This window comes from Ruditapes philippinarum, unplaced genomic scaffold (assembly GCF_026571515.1).
Source record: "Ruditapes philippinarum isolate M1 unplaced genomic scaffold, ASM2657151v2 ctg1494_1_1_1_1, whole genome shotgun sequence".
Classification (NCBI taxonomy): Eukaryota; Metazoa; Mollusca; class Bivalvia; order Venerida; family Veneridae; genus Ruditapes; species Ruditapes philippinarum.
In genome coordinates this window covers 80572-92755 of record NW_026859433.1, presented here as the reverse complement: position 1 = coordinate 92755, position 12184 = coordinate 80572, and the positions used below count along the sequence as shown (strand labels likewise).

At 34.8% G+C, this 12184-nt stretch overlaps 1 protein-coding gene across 1 annotated transcript; it reads left to right on the top strand.

The window, feature by feature from the left end:
* The first annotated feature begins 1608 nt into the window (after positions 1-1608).
* Positions 1609-5523, top strand: LOC132756501 (heat shock 70 kDa protein 12B-like). Its single transcript, XM_060747582.1, has 3 exons — positions 1609-1914; positions 2487-2643; positions 4745-5523. The coding sequence occupies exons 1-3, from the start codon at positions 1639-1641 to the stop codon at positions 5521-5523; spliced, it is 1212 nt and encodes a 403-aa protein (XP_060603565.1). The 5' UTR covers positions 1609-1638.
* Positions 5524-12184: the final 6661 nt, after the last annotated feature.

The window sequence follows — 12184 nt, the reverse complement described above, 5'->3', positions numbered from 1 at the left end:
TGTTTGTGTTATATCACTTTTTTGTGAAGTCTACTTGATTATTATAACTCCCAACAACAAAACTTATGTAGTTTCAACAGTGCATTTAATCAACAGTTAATTAATACCACCGAATCTTAGCAGTATTTCATGTTCTTCTCAGTTTATATACTAGATTGTATGTTTTTAAATGAACGTACAATTGTGCATGACTTACATAGCTTTTTTTTTAAAGTTTGCTTCAAAGAAACATGCTTTTTCATTCCGGTCAACAATTACAGGTACTTTGTAAAATGTATATTTTATCCCATGTTCTTATGTCATTCAATATATCTGGTTTCCTAGTGTTCCTAATGTATGTTTTGTTGACCAAACTTCTGTCTTATATATTATTGTGCACAGGCTACCGATTTGCAGAAGACCACAACAAGACTTCTTGTTGGAGCGATAGACTTTGGAACGACCTTCTCCGGCTGGGCCTTTTCTTTTAAACATGAATATGAATCGGATCCGACAAAAGCAACGACAAAACATTGGCTGCCGAGATCAGGAACGTTAATAACAGAAAAAACACCGACATGCGCATTGGTAAATCCTGATGGTAAAACACTGAAAGCGTTTGGGTACGATGCCGAAAACGAATATAGAGAATTAATTGATAAAGGAGAAGATGCAAATTACTATTTCTTTAAACGGTTTAAAATGCAACTCTATTGTAAGATTGGCAAAATAAGTTATTATATATCTTGATATCATATCATCACATTCAAAATCCTTTTGATAAGTTTTTGTTGAATTATCTTAATTAACTATTATTTGTCCCAATATGCCCAGTAGTAACTACATAAGCTACATGTTGCAGGACGACCTGGGCGAGTAGAATCTTTGACTTGCTGCTAACCGGTTTTAAATTTAGCAACCCTCCTTCAAATAGATCTGTTAGACATTTCACTCTCCCCATAAATGTCGCACACCTCACGGTGCATATCATCTACAGGCTTTATGCCCTTTTATATAAGCCCTAATTTCAAGTACATCTTTTGCTTTTCCACCAGTCATTTCATGTATAGTGTAATGGATACGTTATAAAGCAATGTACACTGTATCAAGGCCAGTGAAATTGTGAACGAGATTTTCACCTGTGTAATGCTTTAGTGATTATTTTATCGGTCCGAAATGGTTAATAGTACATATCACACGGTTATCACGAGATAATGCACAAAAGAGGTTATTTTTGTAACACCCCTCGTATTGGTCGGCTTTTGTGATTCAATCACAATTAGCAGAAAACCTGAATAAAACTATAAATAAACAAATTTCCATTGTAAGCTCACAATGGACACTTAGTGATTATATTTTTCTCCTTTTTACCATTTTTTCCCTTTTTTACTTACAAAATGTTTTCTGTATCTTTTCTTATTTATTTCCCTATGTTACGACAAAAATTATTAAAACAATCAAATGAAAAACGACACTTCAAACTTTGAGTGTGTTAACGACATGTTTGTTTTACTAACATAAATGTAGTAGTTTAAAGTTAAGATTGTTAAGATTATATGTTTATATATTCTAAAGCACAGTGTTTTATCAGATTTATTTCAGTTATTACTATGTAAAAAGAAAATTGTCTTCTTCAACCAGAAGATATGTGAATCAATAATGTTCATTCAAATTGTAGACAAACTCTGCTTACATTTTAAAATTTTATTTCAGGACCTAAAAAGAGATATGACTCTCGAAGACGAATTTGGCAAACCTCTGTTAGCAGTTGATGTCTTTGGCATGTCAATCATGTTCTTGGTAGATGACATGCTAAAAAGTGCTAGCAAGGGAATAGATGGCATCATCAAACCATGGGAAATTCACTTGGTTGTAACAGTTCCTGCAATATGGTCAGATGCTGCCAAGCAGTTCATGCGTGAAGCTACCAAAAGGGTAAACAGAATAGAATAGAAGTTTTATTAAAGATTTAAGCATACAGCTCATCGTCAATGTAAAAGTAATACAGAATTTTATAGACTTTTATAGAAATGATTCTCACGAGCATACAAGTTTTGACACCTGATGTTACTGCTTTCGGGTGATATCATTTTGTCAATCCTTAATGCTTAAATCGCCAATGAAATTGAGGAAAACTGATCTCTTGTTATTTTCTTCTTTGAAAAGTCCACGGAATCCGAGATTTGTGTTTAATTTGATGTAGGTCTGAGTCAGTAACTTGTGTGCAAATTTTCAGATCATCATCTTATCCGGTTTTACCGTTTTTTTCAGAACCATGAATGACTTTATTGTGCGAAATGTCCCAAAAATGAGATCCTTTTAACTCCATATTAAAATATATAAAATATATTCATTAAGATGGTGTCTCTTAAGATATTCTGCATGATTGTCTATCACTTAAAGCTAGTAAACACTCTGGTAACGGCACACATTAGCATTCAGATCTTTTAAACTTCATTATTGTTACAAAAAAAAATATAAACTATAATCGCTTAATATTTTCTTAGGCTGGTATATGTGAAGATCGACTAACTATTGCACTCGAGCCCGAAGCGGCTTCGTTGTATTGCAGGCATTTGCATATTCATAAACATGGTGATCTTCGCAATGAATCCATGAACAAGTTACCAATGGGTACCAAATACATAGTTGTTGATGCAGGAGGTATTGTTCTTTTAAATATCATTGAATATTTTCAATTTACATATACATAGGCGTCACGTAGGCAATCATATCAATATTAAAAAAGACATTTCTCTTCCGATGCAGAAATATTTTGTTACTGTTAATAAACCAATGTACTGATACTGCTGGATATAGCCATAAGTTTAGGGTTTTTATTGACGCTCTTTGCTTTTGGTGAGTCAGTTAATTTGGTCACCCAAAAAGCAGACGAGTGTTATCATCAAAAATTGTTCCGTTGTGGTGTACGTTGTGATTACATTTTCTGAATCATAAACTTAAATAGATAAACATTAAAAACTAAAACAAATATTTGTTTCACAGATTTTAAAACTTGTTATAGCTTATTGTTTTAGGCATTAAATGAATAATCATATTTTGAAAAGAATGATATGCATAAATTATTTACGAGGTATGATAAAAAAAGTTCTCGACCCGATATACTTCTAGCCACTACACTGAGATTTACCCACGATATGTCGATACCGATATCTTATTAAAGATTACTGACCGAGTTACACACGGTTTAACACAGATTAAGTAACATAAAACACACATTGATCAATAGACGGGTGTTTCATTTAGAACAAATGGAGAAAGTTGAAATCAGAACCGTCATTAAGTGCATTTGTAAGAAAGAGATATCCCCCAAGGAAATCCAGGAAAATTGAACGCCGCCTTTCCTTGTTGATCTTGTTTATCATATTTCATAGATACACTTGGGAAGAAGTCCACTTCCTTTATCATTTTAAAAAAATGGGCTGCTGAAATTAAGAGGGACAGGGTGAGCATAGGAGAGGATAAGCGGCCTGGGCGGCCAAAAGAGACCACCAACGATGAAACATCCGAAGCTGTGCACGATCTGGTCATGTGCGACAGAAGGCGAGACCTGCGAATCATTGCTAGGGAAGTGGGTGTAAGCTTTAGTTCAGTTCATGCAATTCTGACTGATATCTATGGCATGTCAAAGGTTTCCGCTAGATGGGTCCCCAGATAGTTAACTGACGACCAGAAACGAACCAGACTTGACATTAAAATAACTCAGGATAAAACATGGGTCTATCACTTCTATCTATAATCCAAAAAACAGAGCATGCAGAGGAAGCACCCTGGCTCATAGTCAGGGGATTTTCATGATTGACAATCTGAGCAAGGTCGTACCATAAACGGTACGTACTATGCAGACAAATTTAGACGTCTGCGTCAAGACATCGCGCGTAAAAGGAGGGGCAAACTGACTTAAGGGTGTTCTGCTCCTACACGACAATGCACCAGCTCACACATCCCAAGTTGCGATGGCTGCTGCAACTGACTGCGGCTTTGAAATTCCTCCCCATCCCCAATATTCTCAGGACTTGCCCCCCTCTGACTCTTCAGCCTGTTTCCGAAACTGAAAACGTTTCGTGGTAGACGTTTGGAAGCAATGAAGGTGTCCCGGAGGCGGCCAATGAGTTCTTTGAGGACCAAAAAAGAGAGTTCTATTTTGAAGTTGGATCACATGTGGGCAAAGTGCATTGATATAGAGGGTGATTATATTGAAAAGAAAGACCATAAGTTGGGTTTTCTGAGTACATCGGTCTAATAACTTGATCAATCCTCGTTTTATTACATGCTTTTCGGTAATTTATAGAAATATATCAGTGAAATAAAAACTGATAATTTCAGTGTTTTAAACAGTGAAATTATCAATTTGATAATTTCTCTGTTTTGAATAGTTGAGCCCGCTACGTTGTTTCAGTGAAATACAAGCGTTCACAGTACTTGAAGCCAGTAAATGACGTCACGTTGTATTATTATTTAGCGCCCTTTTCTTTAAGTACTAGATTGAAATGTCTTTTTAAACGTTTCTTTGCATATAATAAAAAGAAAATTTGTTTAGTTTAATGTAAGATCGAAATATATTTCACCTCGTGAACACCAAAAGTTCATATTTCACTCGTGGCTGCGCCACTCGTGAAATACACCTTTTGGTGCTCACTCGGTGAAATATATTCCGATCTTACACTGAACTAAACCAATTTCCTCTATTTATTACATCAAAATCAATGATATCACATGTGAAAATATATGTTTTATTTTCTAGGAGGAACAATAGACGTAGAACTCTGTACTTCATTAGCATCTTCTCAGTATGCTGGTCTGATTGAGCTTAAAAGGGATAAAATGAAGATTTCTAACAAAGTCTTTGTTCAATTATTCGACAAGTCTGTGACAAAGACGGTTGGTCATTTGAAGTCTGTGTTATCTGACGGCTCACTGCAAGATGTGAGAGTTTTGCTGATGGTTGGTGGTTATTCAGAATCACCAGTTTTACGACATGCAATATTGGAAGCATTGCCGGAAATTGAAATCGTTATACCTGTCGAGGCTTCATCGGTCGTATTAAGAGGTGCTTTAATATATGGACACAATCCTTTATCAATAACTGAAAGGATTCTGAAGTATACCTATGGTACTAGTCACACACCTATTTTTATAGAGGGAGTTCATCCAGAGCACAAACGATTCGAAGCAAACGACAATAGCATAAGATGTCGTGATGTCTTTGATAAACTTATAACTACTGGGCGAACAGTGAAGACGGGCGAAACACAAGTAGCAAATACATATTGTACAATTTCCAGTGATATGAAAGGTATGTTGTTTAATATCTATGCTTCAGAGAGAGAAGATCCAGTTTGCACTGATGATGATGGATGCTTTGAGATAGGAAGACTAGAGATAGAGTTAGATGAAGTTAAAAATACGAGTAAAAGAGATGTTTCACTATATATGTTATTTGGCGGGACAGAAATCATCGTTGAGGTCGAAGACAAATGTACTGGTAAGAAGAAAGCAATCTCTGTTGATTTCCTTAGGTAATTTACTAAAAAAAGTTTGGAAATACATTGCCAGTATTATTATATGATATATCGCATCGAAGGTGATATCAATCACAAAAGAACTGTTTTAAACGTATTATGTAATGTGAATTTTAGTGATATGCGATTGTTATTTATGTGCTGAAATGTAATTATTTAACCAGAAAATTTGCACTGTTGAAACCAATTAGTGAGTTATAGTCACCAAAGGAGAATAGTGTTACGTTTCAGAACATTTAGCTAAAAACAAGAGAAAAAATATATTTAGAATGACAACAAATTGGTTATCGAACGTGAAAACGAGTAAACGTTACAACAAGGCTGTTAAGATGTATTTTAAAAATTTAATTGTAATATTTGTCTGATCATTCGAGATCATTGATTCAAGGACATTTAATAAGTGTTGAAGATTGAACGACATTAAATCAGTTCAAGGGTAAGTGAGGGATGTTGCAATTTTTTACCATCCCTCATGTACAGACTTGATCAAACCAACTATTCCATTTTCATATAATTATGTTGTTTTCATTGCTTCCGAGGGATTACCTTTTTTAGTATAACAACTTTTGATGGTATTTCTTTTCTCTCTTACACTTTATACATTTTTGAAACTTTGACGGTGTTAACTTTAAGTAACAGTAGATATTAGGACTTAAAAGGTCAACTTCATGATATTTGAATAATAGTCAATAGGTTTTAGCTTACCTGGAAACAAAATGCTGAAGGTGAGTTATTACGATACCCCTTTGTCCAGCATCCGTTGTACGGTGTATGTCGTCCGTCTTTAACATGTTTCTTAAACGACATCTCCTCCTTAACCCCACATCAGTTGTGATGAAACTATACAGGAATGATCTTGGATGGTCCCCTCTAAATTGCTCAAATGCACCTTGTCTGCTGAACAAGATTGCCACTAGTGTTTAAAGTAGAAAATAAAGTGTTAAATGACATTTTGTCATCAACCTCCCCCATAAGATTTTTATGAAACACTACAATAAATGATCATTGGGAAGTCTGTCACTAAAATGCTAAATTTTGCCTGCCGAACAAGATAGCCGAGATAAAAATAGAAAAAGACTTTAAACTAGATCTACTAAATTATGTAGTAAATTTTAATGAATATTTACAGGCATTATCCTTGAATAGCTTTCTATACAAACTGCTCAAATGGTCCCAGTCTGCTAAAAAGATGGCCACAAGATCTAAAAATAAAAAAAAAAACCCATTTAAATGACATCTCCTGCTAAACTATTGAGTAAGTTTTGATGAAACTAAATAGCAATGTCCTTTGATAGTCGTCTATGGTAATTCCTCAAATGCACGCCAGGGTTAAATAGAGAAAAGGTGTTATATGACATTTTATTTCATGCTTTTCAGTGTTTTATTGTAATATATCAGATAATTATTTTCTGATAAACCACTTGTGAAATTTATCAAATATAATTTTCACTGTAGCCGGACAATATCTGAATGTGGGTGAAAAGAAAATCATAACTAAATGGAATAACAGGCAGAAATAAATGCTGTCCTACGTAAATTTTCCTTCTTTAAGAAACGAAAGTCGATGTCATCATACATCATATTAAAAATGTAACACAATTAGAGAAATTTTACTAAACTATATTTCAAAATTGATGATGTAACGTCATGATGTGATGACGTCACAAATGAGAATGCACGACGTTACGCGGCAAAATCAGAAAAAACTACTTTAAATCACCTAAAAGCATGAAATACAAAAGAAAATTTATTTGTTTTACATATAAGATTGAAATATATTTCATTCGTGAACACCAGCTATACTATTTTTACTCGTGGCTACGCCACTCGTAAAAATATTGCATCTGGTGTTCATTCAGTGAAATTATATATCAATCTTACATGCAAAAAAAATATCCTCTATACTTCGGTATATCTTCCACCGTCGTCAATTTTTGACAAAATTCTAATGATATGATCATTGGAAATTCCTTTTTAGCTCACCAGAGCCGAAGGCTCAGGGTGAGCTATTAGTATCAAAGGGGGTTGCTCTGGCGTCCGTCGTCCGTCGTCATGCGTCAACAATCGTCTTCTTCTCTGAAACTACTAAGCAGATTTACTTCAAATTTGGTCTGTAGCATCCTTGTGACAGTCACACTTGAATTTGCTCATGTCATTCCTTTTAGGGGTCAGCAGAGCTAAAAATAGAAAAAACCTTTAAACATCTTCTTCACAGAACTAATTGATGAATGATCACCAAACTTTGTCTGTAGCATTATTGGGTAGTCTTTTAACAAGATTGCTCATATTAATTGGATTGGCCCCTTTTAGGGGTCTCTAGGGCTAAAAATAGAAAACCCTTTAAACATCTTCTTCTACAGAACTAATGGATGGATGATCACTAAACTTTGTCTGTAGCATTCTTAGGTAGTCTTTTATCAAGTTTGCTAATATTATTTTGACTGGTCCCTTGTAGGGGTCTCTAGGGCTAAAAATAGAAAAACCTTTAAACATATTCTCCTACTGAACTCATTGATAAATTATCACCAATCTTTGTCTGTAGCATTCTTGGGTAGTGTTTTATCAAATATGATAAACAAGAATAACAAGGAAAGGCGGCGTTCAAAGAACGCAACCCCCATACGACCCAGCAACAAGAACCAGTGGCAAGGAGCCCAGACGGACCCCAAACAAAAACAGGACAGGGCACAAGACAGAGCTTGGACAGGTTAATCACTAAATGATAAATAAATTGAAACTGATAAGGAATTCATAGAAACCAAATACTAGTAAATGATTGTATAATAGGCCCACAAAGTCAAAGGGCGCAGGAGAAGGGGACAGGAGACCGGGGGAAGGGGGGTGTTAATCAAAGAAATAAAAACTAGGGGTAAAGGGGGTAGATACTTACCGTAGACGAGAAAACAACAAGGGACACAAGCAAAAGTGTCACCAAAACATAGACATACATCTGAGGAACAAAGAGGGGCACCGCCCTTTAAACGGTCAGCAGCATAATAAAGACTGCTGGGGAGTTTAAACCGGTCAATGGTGCACCAAACCTCGCTCTTAGCCCCACCCTGTTCCTATAAACGAGACAGTGTAAATAAAATTAATCCCCGCCAAGTGAAATTCTAACAGTTGTCATGGTTACAAAAGGTTAAATAAGTTAAACACCAAAATGATCATGTAGAAACATATAAAAGTAAACCCAATGACCATAACAAAAGTACTCAATGTCCTAAAGGAAGACAGAGCAACAAGAAAATCACCTACAAGGGCCCGACGAAGCAAGGCAGAAGACGAACATTAAGACAATTCAGTCCCAAAGGGTTTTAAGAACTGTCCACATGGTCCGTCAGATGTAATCAAAAGACGAAAGCGTAGTGTCCAACTGTAAAAGGGTTGAACACTAAACATGCAGTATGTCTTAAAATAGTAGGGTCATAACCTTTTTTTAATAAAACGTTTAATGATTTTAATGAAAACAGCAGGAAAATTACCATGACCCAAAATCTTACGAAGTTTGTAAATCACATCGCCATATAAACCAGGCTGGTTAATCCCTTGTCTAAATCACTATTGAATTTAGAAATTAAATCAAAGTTACGATTGTAAAATTTAGTAAAATATTTCCGATATTTATGATAGCGGTAGCCCTGCTTTAGAAGCTTGTTGGTAATAAAAATATTCCGCTCGTTGCTCATATTAATTTGATTGGCCCCATTTAGGGGCCGATAAAGCTAAAAATAGAAATACCATTAAATGTCTAATCCTACAGAACTAATTGATGGATGATCACTAAACTTTGTCTGTAGCATTCTCGGGTAGTGTTTTTCAAGTTTGCTCATATTAATTTGATTGGCCCCTTTTAGGGGCCACTAAAGCTTAAAATAGAAGTACCGTTAAGAGAACTAATTGATTGATGATCATCAAACTTTGTCTTTAGCATTCTGGGGTAGTGTAGTCTTTTATCAAGTTTGCTTATATTATTTTGATTGGCCCATTAAGGGGCCGCAAAAGTTAAAAATAGAAATACCTTTTAATGTCTCTACAGAAGTAATTGATGGATGATCACCAAACTTTGTCTGTAGCATTCTTGAGTAGTCTTTTATTAAGTTTGCTGATATTAATTTGATTAGCCCCTTTAAGGGGTCTCTATAGCTAAAATAGAAAAACCTTTAGACATCTTCTACAGAACTAATTGATGGATGACCACCAAACTTTGTCCGTAGCATTCTTGGGTAGTCTTTAATCAAGTTTGCTCATTTGATTGGCCCCTTTTAGGGGCCGCGTAAGCTAAAAATAGAAGTACCTTTAAATGTCTATTTCTACAGAACTAATGAATGGATGGATGATCACCAAAATTTGTCTGTAGCATTGTTGGGTAGTCTTTTATCAGGTTTGCTCATATTATTTTGATTGGCACCGTTTAGGGGCCGCTAAAATTAAAAATAGCTAAACGTTGAAATGTCTATTTGCTACAGTACTAATTGATAGATGATAACCAAACTTTGTCTGTAACATTCTTGGGTAGCTATTATCAAGTTTGTTCATATTAATTTGATTAGCCCCTTGTAGGGGCCGCTTAAGCTAAAAATAGAAAAACCTTTAAACATCTTCTACTACAGAACTAATTGATGGATGATCACCAAACCTTGTCTGTAGCATTTTTTGTCAATCTTATATCAAGTTTGCTCATATTAATTTGATTGGTCCCTTTCAAAAACCTTTAAACATCTTCTACTTCAGAACCAACTGATGGATGATCACCAAACTTTGTGCACCAGGTCATGGCATTTCTTCACATTAATGTTTAAACATATTCTATGCTCAAATTTAATATGAGAATATATTGACATTCTAACACTGAAAAACAGTTGTTTCTGGTGAGCGACTCAGGGCCATCATGCCCCTCTTGTCTAAAATTTTACCGGTGTGCTGAATAAAATTACTGCCAGAATTAAAAAAGAAAAACAAAACAACCCCCCCCCCCAAGCAAACAAACTTTTAACCACATCTTCTAGAATGATCCTTGGGTAGTTTTCTTTAAAAATAGCCCCTTTTATTCCGATCTGATGATCAAAATTGCCACAAGAGCCTTCTTCAATAGTAGGTAGATTTTGATGAAACTATACGGAAATGATCGTTTTGAGGGTCCTATATAGAAGTTGCTTGAATGGCTTGCTGAATAAAATAACCTCCATTACTGAAAATTGAAAAACACACTTTCAATGACTTTTCAGAGATCGATTTTGATGAAACTCTATAGAAATGCTCATTGGGTGGTGTGCTGAACAAGATGGCCGTCGGATTTAAAAACACAAAAACTTTCAAATGACAATTTCCATGACTTATTTGATATATTTCCTATACAGGAATATTCAGTAGGTAGTCTTTTGTAAAAAAATGCCAAAATCGTTCCTATCAATTCAACAAATTTATTCTTTAAAAAACTTTACCCTGCACACTAAATTTTGTAAAATTGAGGTTTCTACCAATGTCTTAAAAATGCAATTTGGGTTGATAAAGGAGAAAAAGCGACACAATATTTAACGAAGTTCAAACAAAAATCATTTACCGGAAAGAAATGTCACAGATATTAACCTACATGAACATTTGACCAATAATTCTATTATTTACAGTTTTGATAATAATGAATTATCTGTCACACAAAAAGAAGTCATCATGTTTTGTAAAGGGGGAAAGGATAAGAGATTCATAAAAATGGCGACCAATCTCCTTTCTTAATATCACTTACAAAATCGCGTCTGCTTGTATTGCAAATAGGTTGAAGAAAGTTCTTCCATTTCTAAAAAATGAGGATCAAACTGTTTTTTTTTCTGGCCGTTCCATAGAAGAAAATACAAGGATATTATGCGATCTTTTTCATTATACAGAAAGAAAATGAAATACCAGGCTTACTATACTAATTGACTTTGAAAATGTGTTTGATTCTCTAGAATGGTCATTCATATCTAAAACGTTAGGCTTTTTTTAATTTGGTGCCTCCATTAAAAATGGCGTAATGTTTTCTATTCAAATGTAAACGAATGTGCTCAAATAAACGGGCAAATTTCGGGATGGTTTATTATAAATTGAGGGTGTAGGCTGGTTAATTATAAATTGAGGCTGTAGCCAGGGAGATTCTCTTTCCCCGTATACCTTCATACTCTGTGCATAGATATTGGCCCTCTTAATACGTAAAATTAAAAATATTACTGGTGTCAAAAAAGGCAATAAGGAACACCTTATTTCACAATACGTAGATGACATGTCTTTGACCTTGTACGGTACAGAAAAAATCTTTGAAAAATGCACTTTTGGTACTAAATTCATTGCTAACGCCTCCGACCTTCTCATAAATATAGAATAAACTAACGTCATTTGGTTTGGAAGTATGAAGGGGAGCGGTATTAAATTTCAAATTGAAGAAAATATTCTATGGGAAAATTACGCTTTTAATGTTCTTGGAATTAAATACTCGCTTAATCTGAATGAGATAGTCAATATTAACTATGATGATAAAATACCAGACATTGTTATTAAAACAAAGGTCTAAAAGAGTTCTAACCCCTATGGGAAAATAACAGTTATTAAAACACGTCGTCCATCCACATTTGTTTGTTAACTGTCTAGTGGTCACATTTTGCCTCAATCATCATCAAACTTTGTCAGGGGGC